This window comes from Equus quagga, chromosome 8 (assembly GCF_021613505.1).
Source record: "Equus quagga isolate Etosha38 chromosome 8, UCLA_HA_Equagga_1.0, whole genome shotgun sequence".
In the NCBI taxonomy this organism is placed as follows: Eukaryota; Metazoa; Chordata; class Mammalia; order Perissodactyla; family Equidae; genus Equus; species Equus quagga.
This window is the reverse complement of record NC_060274.1, coordinates 29,574,982-29,595,641: the sequence shown is the minus strand read 5'-3', so window position 1 is coordinate 29,595,641 and position 20,660 is coordinate 29,574,982. Positions and strand designations below refer to the sequence as shown.

Below are 20,660 nucleotides of genomic sequence, written 5' to 3'. Positions count from 1 at the left end.
AGTAATGTATGCACCTTCATTTCTGATATTTAGAAATTTTAGTCTTCCCACTTGTTTTTCATGATCAGTCTAGCTAAAGATATCTCAGTTTTGTTGATCATTTCTAACAACCGACTTCTAAGTTCTTTTTATATTGTAGTAAAATGCACGTAACATAAAAAATTACCATTTTAACCATTTGTGAATGTACATTTACACTGCCGTACAACCGTCATCATCACCATCTCCAGAACTTTTTCATCTTGCAAAACCGAAACTCTGAAGAATGAAACACTGGTTCCCTATGTCCCCTCCCTCCAGCCCCTGAAACCCACCATTCTATTTTCTGTCTCTATGAATTTTACTTTTCTGGGCACCTCAAGGAAGTGGAATCATAGAGTATTAGCCCTTGTGTGACTGGCTCATTTCACTCAGCATGATGTCGAGCTTCACCCATGTTGTAGTCCATGTCAGAATTTCCTTATTGGGGAATTTCCACATTGGGGATGGGAAGCCCCGCTTGACTATTTGCAGTTTTCCCCACCCACTCAACGACTGGCAAGAGGAGAGCAGTTCAGAAGCAGCTTTGACTTGCGAATCCCCCTGGGGTTCCATGTTTATGTTTCTAGGATCCATAGGATACAATATTGAAATTTTTTTGAGCAGAATTTATGAAGTCATTTGCCAGTTTGCCCGCTACCGAATGAGTTATTATTGCTCATTCTGGCATCGACACTGATTTGTTAGTCATATATTACATCTGCCCCTCCGCTCACCAACACCCCACCTCTGCAGAAAGGAGCCTCCAGGTCTCACCGAATTCAGACAAGTGGCTTCTCATCACTGACTTGCTTCTATTTGCCAGAGCAGGACACTTATTAACAGACATTAACTGATCCAGGGCGTAAGCTCCAGGAGAGGGAATGGTTAGTAAATGAAAAATTTGAACTGTTTAATGTTAAATATCTTTCCCAAATAACCAGGCGTCAGGTCAGAGCTGACTCAGGCTTAGGACTCAGGGGGCCTCAGCTTGCAGTAAATCTTATTTGCTTCAGAAAACCAGAGAATCTGAGGACCAGCAGGAAGGTTAAAATAAATAAAAAAGAGTGTTTACCCAATACGTATATGTTCAAATATGTAGCACTCAGGATTGTCATATTTTTGACTACCGTAACATATACTCCTGCTTTAAATCTCTTGAACTTCACCATCTCTTGAAAAGAAGGAAGGTTCAAGGGCAAGTTATTAAACTATCAAGTAAGAAATTGGCAGAAGAGGAAAACCTCATTGTTTGTTGCATCATTGATCAACTATGCTTCCCTGAGAAAGTATAAACTTTGATACAGGGAAGGGGAAAATCTTAAGCTTTCAAAAATGTACTTCAGTTGTGGCCCTGGGAGATATCAGCAACTCCAACTGATTTATGTTTGGATGGTCTGGACCAATTTCTTTTGTAATGTGTTCCAGAGCTTTATTTCCAGTAGATCCCAGGAGATGATACTGAATGTAAAAATCAACCAATAAAATCCCCAACCAGCCTCCAAAAATTAAACCAGAGAGTAACTTGGACCCTTTCTCTGAATCAGATTTAATCTCCTAATTTCTTTCCAGAACCCTCATGTCCTCATTGTGTCCTTCCATCTCCTACTGAGGCCCCACCCAAGCTTTCTCCACCATCAAATCTTGGCTGTTTCAGGCCTTCTGTCTGTCTTATTCGACTCTTAGTGTTCATGAACAAATGAATTTATTACATCTATATGGTAGCACTTCAAATTTGACAGCTGGCTCATATTGAATAATACCTCATATTGAATAATGTGAGGATTCGTGTTGAGAACCAGCATCTCCAAGTCTCTACGCCTCGCCCAAACCACTGGTCGAATGGGCAGAGCAGTCAGAACTTCACAAGACAGAGTCATTTCCTGAACCGTCAGCTCCGTCAATACTTCTGGCTTCCCATTCTCTTGGTTTCCTATACATATTAATACAGATTATTTTTTGTTTTTTAAAAAATTTTTATTGAAGTGAAATTGACATATAACATTATATTACTTTCAACATACTTACAACATAATGATTCAAGTTTGTGTATATTGTGAAATGGTCACCACAAGAAGTCTAGTTAACAACTGACGCCATATATAATTACAAGAATTTGTTTTCTTGTGAGGAGAAATTTTAAGATCTACTCTCTTAGCAACATTCAAATATGCAATATGCTATTATTAACTATAGTCACATTGCTGTACCTTACACCCCCAGGACTTATTTATTTACTTATTTCTTTTCTTTTCTTTCTTTTTTTTTTTTTGTTTTGAGGAAGATTAGCCCTGAGCTAACATCTGCTGCCAATCCTCCTCTTTTCGCTGAGGAAGACTGGCCCTGAGCTAACATCCGTGCCCATCTTCCTCTACTTTATATGTGGGATGCCTGCCACAGCATGGCTTGCCAAGCGGTGCCATGTCTGCACCCAGGATCCAAACCGGCGAACCCTGGGCCACCGAAGTGAAACGTGTGCAGTTAACTACTGTGCCACCGGGCCGGCCCCAGGATTTATTTTAAACTGGAAGTTTGTACCTTTTGACACCCATTTCTCACACCCCCAACCCTTGCCTCTGGCAACCACCAATCTATTCTATGAGCTTGGGTTTTTTTTCGTTTTTTGGGTTTTTTTAAGATTCCACATATAAGTGAGATCATACAGTATTTGTCTTTCTCTGTCTGACTTATTTTACTTAGCATAATGCTGGTGAGGTCCACCCATGTTGTCACAAATGGCAAGACTTCATTCTTTCTTATGGCTGAACACTATTTCATTGCACATATATATATATATATACACACACAACATTTTATTTATCCATTCATCTATCGATGGGCGCTTATTTCCACATCTTGGCTATTGTAAACAATGCTGCAATCAACATGGGGGTGCATATATTTTTTTGAGTTAGTGTTTTCATTTTCTTCAGACGTGTACCTAGAAGTGGAATTGCTGGATCATATGGTAGTTCTATTTTGAATTTTTGAGGAACCTCCATACTGTTTTCCATGGTGACTGCTCCAGTTTACATCCCACCAACAGAGCACAAGGGTTCCACACTTTCACTAACGCTTGTTATTGGTTGTCTTTTTGCTAATAGCCATTCTAACAAGTATGAGGTGACATGTCATGGTGGTTTTTGATTTGCATTTCCCTGATGATTAGTGACATTGAACACCTTTTCATGTACCTGTTGGCCACCTGTATGTCTTCTTTAGAAAAATGTCTATTCAGATCCTTTGCCCACTTTTTAATTGAATTGTTTGTTTTTTTGCTATTGAATTGTATGTGCTTTTTATATATTTTGGATATTAACTCCTTATCAGGTATGTGATTTGCAAATAGTTTCTCCCATTCAGCAGGTTACCTTTTCATTTTGTCCACAGACCCTTTGCTGTGCAAAAGCTTTTCAGTTTGATGTCGTCCCACATGTTCATTTTTGCTTTTGTTGCTTTTGTTTTTAGCATCAGATTCAAAAAATCATCCCCAAGACCTATGTCAAGGAGCTTACCACCTATATTTTCTCCCAGAGTTTTGATTTCAGATCCTATGTTCAAGTCTTTAATCCATTTTGAGTTCATTTTTGTGTATGCTGTAAGATAGTGGTTCAGTTTCATTCTTTTGCATAAGGCTATCCAGTCTACTGGACACTATTGAAGAGACTGTCCTTTCCCCATTGTATATCCTTGATTCTTTTCTTGTAAATTAATTGGCCATACACAATTGTTCCTCATTATCCGTCAGGAATTGGTTTCAGGAACGCCTGTGCATATCAAAATTCATAGATGCTCATCTTTTATATAAAATGGTATAGTACAAGGCGTACAGTTAGTCCTCTGTATCCGTGTGTTTTGCCCCTGCAGATGCAACCAACCACAGATGTGAAACCTGCAAATACGGAAGGCTGACTATATGCTTGGGTTTATTTCTGGGCTTTCTGTTCTGTTCCATTGATCTATGTTTCTATTTTTATGCCAATCCTATACTGTTTTGACTACTATGACTTTGTAATATAGTTTGAAATCAGGGAGTGTGATGCCTCCAGCTTTGTTTTTCTTTCTCAAGATTGCGTTGGCCGTTTGAGGTCTTTTGTGGTTCCATACGAATTTTAGGATTGTCTGTTCTATTTCTATGAAAAATGCTGTTGAAATTTTGATAGGGATTGCATTGAAACTGTAGATTGCTTTGGGTATTATGGACATTTTGACAATATTAATTATTCCATTCTATGAGCACTGGATATCTTTGCGTTTATTTGTATCTTCAATTTCTTTCATCAATGTCTTCTTGTTTTCAGTGTACAAGTCTTTCACCTCTTTGTTTAAATTTTTTCCTGGGTGTTTTATTCTTTTTGATGCAATTGTAAATGGAATTTTTTCCCTTAATTTCTCTTTCTGATAGTTTGTTATTAGCGTATGGAAATGCAACAGATTTTTGTGTATTAATTTTGTACCCTGCAGCTTGACTGAATTCATTTATTAGTTCTAACAGTTTTTTGTGGGAGTCCTTTGGGTTTTCTGTATGTAATATCATGTCATCTCCAAATAGTATGAGTTTGATTTAATCCTTTCCAATTTGGATGCCTTTTATTTCTTTTTCTTGCCTAGTTACTCTGGCTAGGACTTCCAATACTCTGTTGAATAAAAGTGGCGAGAGTGGGCATCCTTGTCTTATTCCTGATCTTAGAGGAAAAGCTTTCAGCTTTCTACCATTGAGTATGATGCTAGCTGTGGGCTTGTTATGTATGGCCATTATTATGTTGAGGCATATTCCCTCTATACTCACTCTGTTGAGAGTTTTTATCATAAATGGATGTTGAATTTTGTCAAATGTTTTTTTCCGCGTCTATTGAGATGAGCATACAATTTTTAGCCTTCATTTTGTTATTGTGGTGTTTCACATTGATTGATTTGTGGATGTTGAACCATCTCTGCATCCCAGGGATGAATCCCACTTAATCATGGTGTAGGATCCTTTTAACTTATTGTTGAATTTGGTTTGCTAATATTTTGTTGAGGACTTTTGCATCTATGTTCATCGTGGATATTGGCCTGTAATTTTCTTCTCTTGCGGCATCCTTATCTGGTTTTGGTATCAGTGTAATTTTGGCCTTGTAAAAAAAATTTGGAAGTGTTCCCTGCTTTTCTATTTTTTGGAAGTGTTTGAGAAGTCTGGTATTAATTTTTCATTGACTGTTTGGTAGACTTCACCAATAAAACTGTCTCGAACTTTTGTTGGGAAGTTTTTGATTACTGATTCAATCTCCTGACTAGTAATCAGTCTGTTCAGAATTTCCATTTCCTCACGATTCGGTCTTGATAGGTTGTATGTTTCTAGGAATTTATCCTTTTCTTCTGGATTATCTAATATGTTGGTGTATAATTGTACATAGTAGTCTCTTATGATCCTTTGTATCTCTGTGGTATCAGTTGTAACGTCTTCTCTTTCGTTTCTGGTTTTATTTATTTGGGTTCTCTGTTCTTGGTGAGTCTAGCTAAAGGCTTGTCAATTTTGTTTATCTTTTCAGAAACCCAGGTTTTAGCTTCATTGATCATTTCTATTGTCTTTTTAGTTTCTATTTCATTTATTTCTGCTCTGATCTTTGTTACTTCCTTCCTTCTGCTAACTTTGGGCTTAGTTTGTTCTTCTTTTTCTAGTTCCTTGAGGTGTAAATTTAGGTTGTTTATTTGAGATTTTTCTTGTTTCTTGAGGTAAGCATTTATAGTTGTGAACTTCCCTTTTAGAACTGCTTTTGCTGCATCCTATAAATTTTGGTATGTTGTATTGCCATTTTTGTTTGTCTCAGGGTATATTTTCATTTCTTTTTTGATCCATTGCTTGTTCAGTAGTGTGTTGTTTAATCGCTACATATTTGTGAATTTTCCAGTTTTTTTCCTTGTAATTTATTTCTAGTTTCATACCATTGTGTCAGAAAAAGCTGCTTGATATGATTTCAGTCACTTAAACTTATTAGGATTTGTTTTGTGGACTAACATATGATCTATCCTGGAGAATATTCCATGTGCACTTGAGAAAAATGTGTATTCTGTTGCCTTTGGATGAAATATTCTGTATATGTCTATTAAGTCCATCTGGTCTAATATGTTGCTTAAGGCTGGTGCTTCCTTATTGATTTTCTGTCTGGATGATTTATCCATTGATGGAAAGTGGGGTATTAAAGTCCTCTATTGTTACTGTATTGTTGTCTATTTCTCACTTTAGGTCTGGTAATATTTGCTTTATATATTTAGGTGCTCCTGTGTTGGGTGCATAAATATTTACAAATGTTATGTCCTCTTGTTAGATTCACCCCTTTCTCATTATGTAATGCCCTTCTTTGTTTCTTGTTACAATCTTTGTTATAAAGTCTATTTTGTCTAAGTGTAGCCACCTCAGCTTTCTTTTGGTTTCCATTTGCATGGAATATCTTTTTCCATCCCTTCACTTTCAGTCTGTGTGTGTCCTTACACCTGAAGTGAGTCTCTTGTAAGCAGCATGTAGATGGGTCTTGTTTTTTTAATCCATTCAGCCACTCTGTGCCTTTCATTGGAGCATTTAGTCCATTTACATTTAAAGTAGTTATTGATAGGTATGTACTTATTACCATTTTGATAACCGTTTTCTGGCTATTTTGTAGTTCCTCTCTTATTCTCTTGGTCTCTTCCTTTGTGGTTTGATGACTTTCTTTGGTGGTATGCTTAGATTCCGTCCTCTTTGAGTTTTGTGTATCTACTATAGGATTTTGCTTTGTGGTTACCATGAGGCTTACATATAAGGACTTATATCTATAACAGTCTATTTTGAGTTGATAACAATTTAAGTTTCATCACATTCTAAAGTGTTAGAGTTTTATTCTCCCCACTATGTTTTATGATTTTGATGTCACATTCCCATCTTTTTATCTTATGTATCCCTTAACTAATTATTATAGTTATAGTTATTTTTACCATTCTTGTCTTTTAAGCCTCATACTAGATTTATAAGTGATTAACCCGCTACCTTTACTATATATTTACCTTTCCAGTGAGATTTTTACTTCTGTATGTTTTCTTGTTACTAATTAGTGCCCTCTCTTTTCAGTATAAAGAAACCCCTTTAACATTTCTCATAGGGCTGGTTTAGTGGTGATGAACTTCTTTAGCTTTCACTTGTCTGGAAAACTCCTTCTCTCTCCTTCAATTCTGAACAATAACGTTGCCGGGTCAAGTACTCTTGGTTGGAAGATTTTTTCTTTCGCACTTTAGTATATTGTGCCACTTCCTTCTGGCCAGCAAAGTTTCTGCTAAATTATCTGCTGAAAGTCTTATGGGGATTCCCTTGTATATAAACAAGTTGTTTTTCTCTTACTGCTTTTAAGATTCTCTCCTTGTGTTTAGTTTTTGACATTTTAATTATAATATTTCTTGGCGTGGGTCTTTTTGAGCTCATCTTTTTTGGAATTCTTTGAGCTTCCCAGATCCCTAGGTTAGGGCAGTTTTCAGCCACTATTTCTTCAAATAGCTTTTCTGCTTCTTTCTTTCTCTTCTTCTTCTGGGACCCCAATAGTGCAAATATTGGTACTCTTGATGTTGTCCCATAAGTTTCTCAGTTATCTTCACTTTTTTCATTCTTTTTTCTTTGTGCTGCTCTCATTGGGTGAGTTCCACTCTCTTGTCTTTGAGCTCACTGAAATTTTCTCCTGCTTCATCTAGTCTGCTTCAAACCCCTCTAGTGTGTTTTTCAATTCAGCCCTTGTGTTCTGTGACTTCTGCTTGTTACTTTCTTATATTTTCTATATCTTTGTAAAAGTTCTCACTGTGTGTTCATCCTCCCTTCTCCCCAGTTCAGTGAGCCTCTTTATGACCATTACTTTGAACTCTTTATTGGGTAAATTACTTATCTCTCTTTCATTAAGGTTTTTTCCTGAGGTTTTTCTCTTGTTCTTTTGTTTGGAACATATTCCTTTCTTCATTTTGATTGACTGTCTGTGTTGGTTTCTATGCATTAGATGAAACGACACCTCTCTCAGTCTTAAAGGAAGGCCTCGTTAGGAGATGAACCTTGTCATTCAACCCTGCCTTAGCTCTTGATTGTCTCCCAAACTTTTGTGATTGTGTAAGCAATCACCTGTTATTAGTAGGTGCTTAAGAAATGCTCATTATTATTTGTCAGATACCATCTTCTATGCTTTGGGAATTTGTGCAGTATCAAATAAAAGCAGTTGATAAACTTTGTAGGAATACCTTGATAAAAAAAGTGAAAATATATTCAACTCAGCATGAAAAGGAAATCTGTATAGAAAGGAAAAAGTGGTATTTCTAGGGATATGTACATATTTCGTTTCATTTTCTTTTTCTTTGTAATAGTGTAGCCGACTATCGAAATGCAAACTGAGGTCAGTTTCCCTGTATTTCCTCTTTTTCTGGTGATCTGTTTCTCTAAGTGAGCTAAGAAACTTGCAAAACCAAATCATGGGATTCTCTTGGGCACCACCCTCTCCCTCAGTTGCCTCTGATATTACTTCCTCTTTTTTCTTTCTGTTTCATCCCAAATCCTGACCCTGAATCCTAATTTCATCTTTTGTTTTATGCTCCTTGACATATTAACTTAACAGGAATGGCTCAGGTCCTTCCCCGCCGACAGATGGTTTCCTAGTCTGAACTCTACTCAAAAACCAATGCTGGGGCCGGCTGGGTGGCGTAGTGCTTAAGTTTGCATACTCTGCTCCGGCAGCTCAGGGTTCGCAGATTCAGATCCCAGGTGTGGTGGTGTCCCACATAGAAGAGAGAGGAAGATTAGCACAGATGTTAGCTCAGCAACAATCTTCCTCAAGCAAAAAGAGGAAGACTGGCAACACATGTTAGCTCAGGGCCAATCTTCCTCACCAAAAAAAAAGAAAAACAAAATAGAGATGTCTGTACTTCATTTGCAGTAAGAAAAAGAGTAGCAAAAACAATAGCAAAAAATGCTTTTAAATCATGATTTAACGTCCTCTATAAAATACAGAGGACCAGGGGCTGGCCCCGTGGCCGAGTGGTTAAGTTCGCGTGCTCCGCTGCAGGCGGTCCAGTGTTTTGTTGGTTCGAATCCTGGGCGCGGACATGGCACTGCTCCTCAAGCCACGCTGAGGCAGCGTCCCACATACCACAACTAGAAGGACCCACAATGAAGAATATACAACTATGTACCGGGGGGCTTTGGGGAGAAAAAGGAAAAAATAAAATCTTTAAAAAAAAAAAAAATACAGAGGACCAAAGATCTATAAGCCTTCTATATCTAAATTTCCTATGCACCTTTTGATGATTACTGATATAAATATTCAAGAAAAACCCCCAAAAACCAGTACCGTTTCCACGTTCACTAGTTATACCTCTTCAGTGCTCATGCTTCACACCATCTAAAACTGTTTCTCAGTGTTCCATCTTCTGACCAGCCTCCAACCTAATTCTCAGGTTCTCCACTTATTGCTTGTGACAATACTTCAGGTCTAGCTTGACACTTTTTTGCAAGGATCAGTAAAGAGTAGTTGAGAATTTGGATTTACCAGGGCCTCATTTTGGTATGCACAGGAATCAGAAATGGAAATTTATTCAATGCATAAGCTGACATTTAAAAAAGAAAAAAAGCAGGGGAGTGCAGCGGGGGAGAGAATGACACTTTATTACTAAGCGTTTGTATCTTTTCACTTTGATCATGTTTAGGTACGTACAAGCAGCTATCAAAAGGCACGTCAAAACAAACTTGTTATTTTTTTGTTTATTTCAAAAAGCAGTAAAAACATACATACAGGACATTATGAAATTCTAATGCCATCATTAGGACCCAGCTCCTGCAGGTTACCAGTGTGGAATTGTCACCAAAAGCCATTCTGCAAACAGGCAGGCAAGCAGGATGAAAGTATTCCCTTGATTACTATAATTGTCACAACAATACTAATAAAAATAGTTAAGGGAACTTCCTCCCTTTAGCTGGAAAACCCTGCATAAATAGGCAACACAGTTAATCAAAATGTAAACATACGGTTTTCTGACACCGGTATAGCCAATACAAAACTTGTTGCAACCAGAGCAATTTCCGAGTTAGCCCACGATAGTGATTCTTACACTTTGTTTCTTTGCCGTGTGATCCTTATGTATTTTTTCCCATTCTTCTTCTTCCGTATCCTGGTCAAATATTTCAGGGTATGCTGGTAGCTTGTCTTTGGGGCATTCTTCATAGTAACTCCGAACGTACTTCCCCACAAACCAGCCTTTGTATTCTTCAGGCATTTTGCATTCCAGGCCGTTGTAGTGCACGTTGTAGTGGTGCCGTAGCCAGTAGTAGAGGTAGTGGATGTGGTAGTCACATCGCCAGGGGTTGTCTCTGAGCCACAAGAGTTTCAGAAAATACAGGTCTTCTAAGACTCCATAGTCAAAGTTTTGCAGACTGTTGTTCGATAGATCCAACTCTTCTAAATGGGTGAGTCCCAGAAATGCAGCTAGAAACAGAACAGATTTATTAAGCCAATGAGTAATTAGGTTAAATGCCACTGTATGGTGTATTATAAGGACAAATATAAATCGAAAAAAGAGACTTGATTCTCCCTGTTGGAAATAAAGGAAAAGATTTCCCTTGTCTCCTTTTTCTCAGAGCACTTACTTTAGAAAACTTGTAACTGTAACTCTCTCCTGTCTTTGAAATGTGTGCATTTCCTTCAGAAGACTAGGGAGGGCTTCTGTCAGCTGTTTGAGCCAGGAATGTCTTTCTCAAAGACCTGGGAGCCATCTCTTGGAAATGTAAACATCAAGGGACAAAGCGCCCCTATCTCGCCATTTCTGTGGGAGGGTGGGAGCCTTGCTCCAGTTGCAAAAAAACTCTCTCTTGTTATAAAGATAGAAGAATTTTGTTTTCCTCTGGATAAAGCCAATTAGCTAACACAGATGGTGACCTCACTTACCAGGCAAATTTAGGATGAACTATGAATGGCAAATGGGCTCTCAAGTCGTTACTTAAGGAATACTTATCACATATCCTGAAAACATGTATGTATTGGGTTGCTCTGCTCGGCTATGTAGAAGAGTGAGATTTCTTTCTGCTCTGCATTCTCCTAGCAGATTGCCTGTGTTGGGCATTACGTTCTGGTTTAATGCTTATTCAATAACAAAAGTTTTGGTTTTTTTTTCTCTACTACTTTTGTGGAGAGGATTTCTGTGTTTGGGAGAAGATTTTGGTTTTAATTATATTTCCCTAACAGTATATGTGTCTAAATGTGAAATTCTGAAATATGTTTTTACTCAAAGCTTTTCTGATGATTGGATTGACTAGAATACAGTATTATATTTGAAAAATCAGTTTTAAGTTAGCTTTCTAAAGAATGTATTTTGAGCTCATGTGCAGTTTTTATACTCACTGGAAAGACGCCACCCACAAAAGGCATGAATTAGGAAAATATTTCAAATGTAAGACATAAATGCGTTAAAAAAATGAAAAATATGTCCAGTGACGATTTGACAGCTCCCTGGGATATCAGTAAACTCTGAAAATGCCAACAAAACAGCCTTTTCCCAGTTTAGAGAGAGGGAATTATATTCCTGTAGAGTCCCAAACCAAAAAAATCTTATCAACATTTTGAAAACATCTGGTTGTATTTTGGCAAGCTATGGTAGCTATCAACTTGGAATCCGTATGTATTTAATTCTGCTGGAGGGTGGATAATTAAAACAAATATCAAACACATAACACAAAATAAGACAACAGAAAGCTTTTTCTTTTCCCCTCCAGGAGTAGAGGAACTCTGAACGTAGATTATCTCTGTTTCAGTTGACATGGACAGACCAGATACTGTAGAATTTCTAGGTCAATCCTGATTTCCTGTATTTTATTTCTATCTCAAACATTTTCTCATCACTATTTTAAAATACTCAGAGCATACAGTGTCCTTATCTTGAATTTGGAAAATGTGCTCTCATAACCAATACCATTAACCATCTTCATATCATTTGTTCTCAGACGAAACCCATAATTCCCCCTGAAAAGAATTCTTTGTGTTTTGGTGCAAAGCATTGGCTTGGGAGTGGGGTGGGTGGGTTGGGGGAGGGCAGGGGAAGAGCGGGTGGGAGCAAAAGGGCAGCCCTTGTAATGACAGTTCTAAAGACGCTGCATATTTTTTTTATTTGCTAACATTCTGTGAGTCAATGATCTCACAATTCAGACAAGTCAGCCCTTCAGATTGAAACCATGTGTAAACCTTGCTAGATTTTATTTTGAACGCGCTGTAGTTGTTACTTAGGCCATATGTATTCAGGCCCTTGGGAAAGCTAGTTTTCGCTTGTTTCTTAAAGGAGGCAGAATCCCTAATAGGACGTCTTTGGTCCCTTTTCTGCAATAATGTCTGGCTTTTTATGAGATTGTTACTCACACCTTTTAAAAGTAGCGAATCTCATTGCCTGTATATACCTACCAGCATAAGTCGTTAAAGTCTGTCTGCTCTGGGAGTGTTTCATCTCAAAGGCCCTGAGAGCTAGAAGCTCTTTTATTTTAAAAGCTCTTTAGGTCGTCTTGACGTCTTTAAGAGCTGAGCTACTTTTTGTCCCAGAGGACATGCCACGGTAAGTGGTGGGCACTTGGTAGGTACTTAATATGTGCTTGTTACTGTAGACATACTTTCGTGGGCCTGAACTGAACAAAGGACAAAAGAGAATTCCACTGCCAATAATAGAGTTCATGTTGTGTGCCAGCAAGGAAAACACACTGGGTAAATAGAAGGCCTTCAGGAGGTCGCAGGGGTGAAAAAGGAGTCCTCACAATTATGGGAATTTCATAACTGATGACGGAAAAATATCAGTAAAAGTAAAAGAACCCCATTTTGTACTGTTATCCATCTCTGTATTATCTTCTGTCATTTTTTCGGGAGAAGAGTGTCTCTGTAGTATTCTTACTCACTGGGAAATGAAAACTGCTTTTGACCTCGCAATTTATCGATACGCCATCCAAACGGATAGTTTACACCATCTGTACAGGCTATGGCATAAGTGTAGCGTACTGCTGTTCTCTTGGGAAAGTTTTTAAACTATGATTTCTTAATATCTTTAAAAGATGTTACTAATACTAAAATATGCCTTTGTGGCTCCAGAACATTCATTCTCAATTTTCATGTCTACAATGTGAAAACCCTAATGTTTTATTAATCGTATTAAAGTAGCATTAAGAAAAGTAGAAGTAACAACTGTCCTCAAAATGTTTACAACATTGACATGGCATTGTCAATAGTACTGATAATCATTTCTACAGACAGGACGTCTCCGACTGAAGTAGCACCGCGAGGGCACGCATGTATGTTACAAATCTGATCGGTCTAGCAGGGGCTCCCAGTTCCTGCCAAGTCCAGCGTGTTAACTCACCACGCTCATTTTTGCCAGAGGCTTTGCTTAGCAAATGGAGAAGAGATTTAAAGGGTGGAAAAGAGAATCGATCTTGATCTAGGATTAGAAAAAATATGTCTGGCTCTGGTTTGAGCACATTTTATCTTAATTTACGAGCTTGATGCTTAGCTTAGCAGATTGTTTCAAATTTACTTTAAACAAGTTGGGACTTAATGAATAGCAAGGAAAATGCCAAATCTGAATTTCCCTTTAAATATCATTATGTCTTTAGCATATTATTGACTAGTAGCCGTATGTTCTTATTTTTTTAATCTATTCTACAAAACGCTTTTATCTGGACCAACTGAATAACTGTGGCTTAATAATATATAGAGTTATATACTTCATAAAGCAACATTTTGGCAAATATTTCTCTGAGTGCCAAATAAGTTCTAATATAAGCATCATGTTTAATTTAAATTCAAGCTTTTTATTAATTTAGTTTTTTTAAACTAAATTGTATTTACTCTAAATGTTGCCGTAGAAAAATCAGAGAATACTCGTCACCCGTTTAAAGGGCTCTTCTGTGGAACTTACCAGGATCTATGAATTCAAGGCCATTACTGCTGAGGTTTAATTTTTTTAGCTCATGAACGTCTTCAAACTCCTTGGGTCGAAGTAGTTTGATTTTATTGTAGGATAAGTCAAGCTTAACAATGTCTGGAGGGATGTTGTTTGGAACTTTCTTCAACTCTGGAAAAATTAATAATATTCAGGTTATCAAGCTCTCCTCTCACCCGCATCTTTTCTGTCGCTCTTACCTGTGGTTGAAGAGTCGGCTCTTAAACGGAAAGGATGTCTAAAGGCAAAGAACATTGGGATGAACGAGCCTTTAGCAGGTGCTAAATCCCAGCAAACCAGGTGCATCCCACTTAGAGGAGCAGACAGCACTGCTCGCTGAGCTGGTCAGAGAAACTTCCTAGAGGTGGCGGCAAGAAATCAAGAGGAGGACAGCAGGCAGGGCCGCTGGGTGGCTCAGGCATCAGGTGGGCCAGTGGTGCTCAGGCCTGTTGACCATCAGAATCCCCTGGGAAGCTTTAAAAACAAGAAAGCTAAAAGGAAATGAAAGCGATCAAACCGCTCCCTGCGTGTCCCCTCCCACTGTCCTCCTACCCCTCTAGGAGTCTTCACTATGAGTTATGCCTTCTTTCTTGCAGCTTTGTTTTATCCCTCTCCTCAGGCTTCTTCTGCCAACAAATAAGCTCAGGTCTTTCCAACCTAAAAAAACCCCAAAAAGCTCTTGACCTTGATGGCCCCCAAGCTGTTCTTATTTCTCTTTTCCTTGGATGCTAAAATTCGAGAAAGGGTAGTCCTGACTTGCTGGGCCTGCATCCTCGTCACCCCCTGATTCCCTGAATCCTTGTGACTTAGTTTATACCGGGCACAGCAGTGACTGGACCATCAGGGGCAGCGATAAGAACAACAGTACAGCTGCTGCTGCTGTTGCTCCTGGAGGAAAAGCATCTAGAAGTTCTGCACAGGTTAATAGGAAATCAAGATGCACTTAGTTTCTCTCCTACTATTTATGCTTGCCTTTAAATCATGCTTTTAAAAAAAATATAAAGTGCTTCTTTACGTTTTAGCATCATACTTGCCTTTTCTCTTAATGTTTAACTCTTAATATTCTGAAGAGGTTTTGTTCAATTCTAAGGAGGGCAAGCAAAGCCTGTGGAGAGAAACAAAGCTGTTCCCACAAAAGAAAACTAGAAGCAACAAATAAAATGTCCAGATGGACACCTGAGAAATAGCATGGCCCAAAGGCTGTCTGAATAAAGAGAAATCTTTTGAAGTGGTTACAGTAAAATAAGTTTATGAAAAGCTGGTATCCGTTCATCCATAATGCTCCTTTTGGTACAGAATAGTTGAATTGCTGATAATTTCTTCCAAATATCAAAAAAGCCCCCCCTCTACTATTTCTGATTTCTTAACCCATAGTACACTTGCTTTCATAAAGACTCAGCCTTATTTTGTCCCCTTTTACAGCTCAGAATCCATGGTCTTTAATGGGATGGTGTTGGTACTACCCTTATCAAGGTTAAATTTGCTTCCTCTTCGTCATGGGATCTCAGGATCGTAGTATGTACGTGCAGGAACTGTTTCAGGTGCTCTAACAGGTATTAAGTGACAAGAACCCTATGCGCTAAGCACCATTATTGTCCTCACTTTACAGACGAAGGAGCTGAGGCACAACTTGCCCACAGTCACATTCCTGGGCTTTACACGCAGACGTGCTGGCCCCAGAATCTGTGCTTCGAACCACTATGATCTGCTGCCTGTTGCTAGTACTCTCCTGCTCCATTTATGCTGTTCCACTTGCCTAGAATCCTCAAGCTTGTCACGTAGCGTGAAGTGGGGGTGGAGGAGCGGCTGGGGTGGAGTGAGTACATTAGGAAGGCCATGAGAGCTTTCAGCTCTATATTTAAAATATCTCCCTGCTTTCACGTGGGCAATGACAGTAATAATAATAATAATATTCCCTGCTTTTTCTCAATGGTAGTCATCACCATCAGACATAGTGTACATTTTACTAGGTTTTTTTTTTCATTTTTGCCACCTCCTCGCCATGGCAGCTTCGTGAGGGAGGCTTAGAAGAAGAGCAGTGCCTAATATTTCATAAGTAAATAAATGGTATGTGGCAGGCAGCTTCTAAAATGGCGCCCAATGATCCTCTCTACTGGTATTCACACTGTTGCGTAAATCGTTCCCCAGAGTATGGGCTGAACCTAGTCACTTTCTTTTAACAATAGAATGCAGCAAATGTGATGGGATGTCACTTCCATAATTAGGTTATAAGAAATTGTGACTTTCATCTTGCCAGCAGACTCCCTTTTGCTGGCTTTGATGAAGCAAGCTGCCATGTTGGAGAGACTCACATGGCCAGGAATCAAGGGTGGCCTCTGGCCAACAGCCACAGGGAACTCAGGCCCCCCAGTCCAACAGCTTTTAAGGAACCAAATCCTGCCAACAGCCGTATGAACTTGGATAAGCATGCTTTTCCAGTTGAACCTTCAGATGAGACCACAGCCTGAGCCCTGGTCAACACCTTAATTGCAGCCTCATGAGGCATCCTGAGGCAGAGGACCCAGTGAAGCCATGTCTGGTTTCCTGGTCCACAGAAACTGTGACATAATAAAACATGTTGTTTTAAGTCACTAAGTTTTAGGGTATTTGTTAGGCAGCAATAGAGAACTAACACATGGCAAATGATACGAGCTCATTAAACGTTTGCTGAGTTTAATAATTCAGGAATATTGAAGACTCTTATAATAAGAGTGTTTTGAAAATTCGGGATGATCTTATTTCTGTCCTCTGATAAGACATTGTTCGGTTTGACCTAGGGTTGTGTCTGCCAACGTATTGAAAGGTAAAAGATTTTAAGACTTGAACTTATTATAATCTTGCCACAGTGAGATAATCCTCTCTTTAGGATCAGCAAGACCCTTACTGGAGAGCTATATTCTCTCTTGGGCACTACACGTAAACAAGGAGATGGAGATCCTAGCGAAAATTGACAACCACAGACACACTTGAGGACGGTCAGAAGAAATAATTTCTTGACATTTAGCGTCTGAAATAATTATTGAGAATGGCTGTGGCATCTTCTTAGAAGACTTGTAAAAGCAGAACAGAGTTTTATTTCAAACTACCCAGGATCCCACCTCTTCTGACTTCTTCCCCTGCTACCACATTGGTCCAGACTACCATCACTTCTTGGCTGGTTTATCCCAATTCTGTCCTAAGCCCATGTGATCCTGTTAAAACCTAAGTCAGATCATGTCAGTTTTCCAGATAGCTTCCCCTCCTCCCGATGGCAGAATCTTCCAACTGCTTTCCATCTCCCTGTGAATAGAAGCCCACATCCTCACCAAGGCCCTGGAAAACCATCAAGGACTCTAGGTCTTCCTTGTCACCAGAATCAGCATCTCCTAGGTCCTGGAAAGCAGCCTGTTTATCAGGACTTGCTTGCTGAATCCGCATCTTCTGGGCTGGGCATGAGGGTGGATGACAGAGACCTCCCCAGCGACCACTGTTGGACAAGCTAACTTGGGTTAGCCACAAATAAACGGGTAGAAAAAACATTTATGAGAACACTCTGAAACCCAGCTCCAGCAATGTGGCAGACCTGTGGAGGCTGGAAAAGGAATATAAATGCAGAACCAATTTTGGCGTTGCTACCAGCAGCCTGGGTAAAATAGGATTCACAAGTAATACCAGGAAATGCAAACCAGAGCCTTCACTAGTACGGCTTAGAAAAATATGGAAAAAGCTTATTTGTCATATTGATGAATAAAAACAGTTCTTGATTTCTTTTACCTTAAACTTGAAAGAGAATTGCAAATATTGTTGTAAAGGATATTTATCTTTGACAAAGATTATATAAATACAAATTTCCCCAGTCCAGAAGTCAAATTTGGCCAATGCCCCCATTTCTAGACCAGGTACCACATGATTACTTGCTGCTACCCCAAATTCTTGGTAAACCCTCAATAAATACCATATTTATTTGATTGTCACCCCTGACAACCTTTGCGCCCCCCACCCCCCTGCAACTCAACCTTGCTGATTTTGAGGAGGAAATTGGGAACTTTTCTCCATGTAATTTCCCATGTTGCAGGCTGTCTTGATTGTCAGCAGTGTTAGAACTACCCTGAAGGCTTGCTAGTGGTGGGTAAAGAGACACGAATGGCCCTGTTTATTGCAAATAAAAAATTTCTTAATTATTTTTCAAACCAGTGGTAAAATTAACTTCAGAGGCAGCTGGGAGCAATTTATGGGCATAATTCTGCCCAGCCCTAATCTTAGAAGTAAAACGAATCCTTAAAAATGGTAAATTATTCTGGTAAATGTGAAGCTAAAAAGTTTTAAAACTCTTACTTTCGTGTATTTTTGGCAAGTCCATTTACCTCAATATGGTATAAACATGCCTTTCGTCTAATCTCACATTTATTCCCTTTGAAAGACTGAGTTTTGTTGGCAAAGTGCCTGTCTCCCAGTGAATAAAGCTATTCTTTCTTTTTCCTGCTGTCAGATGTTTAAGACAAAAATAGCGATCTTTGAGGTCTACATGATCAAACGGGCACATATTAGGTCCCTACACACAGCATCTGACTCATCACCTGTCAGCTGGGAAAGGCACAGCTCCCGAGTCGGGGGAATCTGTATTCGGGTTCCCTGTGTGTGATCACTGCATGGTGTATGGTACGGGGCCTAAGAGGAGGGTCCAAGACTGGGAGGGAGCACCAGAAAGCTCTTACACCTTCTTCTTGGTTGGTAGATGTAGCCAGAATCTTGAAGGAAAAGATGACATTGCGTAGTGGTCAATGGCTTGGGAACTGTTTGGGGACTGCCTGTGTGACCGTAGAGGGGCCACTTAACTTCTCTACACCACAGTGGCCTCATTTACAAAATGAGGATAATAATAGTGCTTCTTTTAAGGTTGCAAGGAGTAAGTGCATAAAGCCTGTGAGCTGCGATGTCTTAGGCACACAGAGCACGCAGATGACAGCTCGTATTCGTGAACAGCACTGTCAGTTCCGCTCTCGATGGCACGATTTAGCCTCCTTCAGACCCTCCATAGCGTCTAACGTGTGGAGCACAATCAAAAGTACTACTACCCCTGGGCAGGGAGCTAGAGATGAACATTGCTGAACATTTATTCTTAGTATTTGACATATATTAGCTATTTATGGAACGGGAGAAGGAAATTAGAGTGGATTCAATTCAGATTGTCATACCTGAATTCTAGCCATGATCTGTAGCTTCTATGTATTTTTATTTATAGAGGTTGCTTAAATTACTGCTTTGCAAGAGTAAAGAAAGCAGCTCGCTGATTATCATCAGTCAACCATAGTGAAAGCAATTTATATTAATGATACTAAAAGTCAAAAGTACTCTGCATTTTATAATCTAAAACGTGTAGGCTCTGATTTACGTAGTTAATATGTGGAGCAACTTGAATTGTCCTAGAATGTATGATCCTATATTATATACACTAACTGTGTATGTCGTTAAACTTTATTTATTCTGTTTTCCAGTAGGTAATATGTGTATTTTTTTAAAGCAGGGGTAATGAATTTATGGAGTATATCTGGAAGGTTGTGTTTAGACAACAGTAAGTAGGGGAAAGGAAGCAATAAAAAATATGTTTGTATTTTTGTACGTTGATTTTTGCCAAGAGAAAAAGAGACAAAAATATCGTGGCAAAAAAGACAACGGCAGAAACAGGCTCAATGGGGAGGGAATGCCCCAAGAGTAGAAAAACAGTAGAAAAGAAAGCCATTTCCTAATATGTTCTCTCTCCTTAAATTACAGCGTAGCTTAGCTGTAGAAGTCTTCAATTTTGTGTTGATGGCCTTTTTCTCTGATAATTAATGAACTTAAAACCATACCTACTTTCTCTTTATCACCTGATGCAGGAAGTACAAATTAACTTTAGCTGAAGGATAGAACCTCGGCAATATCAAGTAATTTTTCCAACCCAAGTCTAGGATGACTAGCTTTGTATTAGTTTTTAGAATACATAAATTCAAGTTTTTAAGCATCACAAAGGAAATCCTAGTAAAATATGCTGTTCGGCATGAACCACTCGGTACTCACTGTGACGGTGTCAGGGAAATTCCACCCAATCTGGCTACAGAGAAACCACACAAACTGACTTTGGGAACTCTTTGATGCTTCCATTAATTCTTTACTGTCGAGGCAGCTGCTTGTGTGAACATGATCAGATTAATTCTGGAAGGCAGCAGGCTCAGGTAGAATGTGGTCCCAATCTTAGCCTTGCTGCTCACCTGTGAGCCCTCAGCCCAGTGACCAAACCTCCCTGAGCCTCGTTTTCCTCCTCTGTAACTACTCCCTTCCTGCAAGTCGGGGACAGCACATGTGTCAGCAGAGCAGCTTCTCAATTAGTGAGCGCTTTCTCTCAAAGTCGGAGGATCCCGTGATGGCATCTCCCAGGTCACGGTGTCATTGTTCTGCTATGGCATCAAATTATATACAGCTCACAGGGCGTTGGAGCGAGAGATCTTTTCGTGCCACAGGGCCCTGGTGGGATCTAACCAGGTGCCACCTTCAGAGTCAGAGAGAGGGACAAGGCTTGAGCACGACTTTGCTGATAAATGAACAGATTTACTCCTGGCTCAGATTGCCTCCTCCTTCAATGTCAACCCATTCCTGCCTATGTTCCCTTGAGAGGAGCCAATCTCTGTGTTCCTCTTGACCTTCCCTTTTTGTTCTTAAACAAAACAAAGCCAGACCTCCCA

At 39.3% G+C, this 20,660-nt stretch overlaps 2 protein-coding genes across 13 annotated transcripts in view; one reads left to right on the top strand and one right to left on the bottom strand.

Moving 5' to 3' along the window:
- FBXL13 (F-box and leucine rich repeat protein 13) overlaps window positions 1–20,660 on the top strand; it is a 223,485-nt gene that overhangs the window by 88,861 nt on the left and 113,964 nt on the right. The gene's annotated exons all lie outside the window — the stretch shown is intronic.
- LRRC17 (leucine rich repeat containing 17) overlaps window positions 9,746–20,660 on the bottom strand; it is a 28,597-nt gene continuing 17,682 nt past the window's right edge. The window contains exons 3-4 of the mRNA XM_046669995.1: window positions 13,939–14,094; window positions 9,746–10,478 (exon numbers count right to left, since the gene is read on the bottom strand). Coding sequence (XP_046525951.1) covers window positions 10,081–10,478; window positions 13,939–14,094 — 554 coding nt within the window. The 3' untranslated portion in view covers window positions 9,746–10,080. The remainder of the gene's footprint in view (window positions 10,479–13,938; window positions 14,095–20,660) is intronic.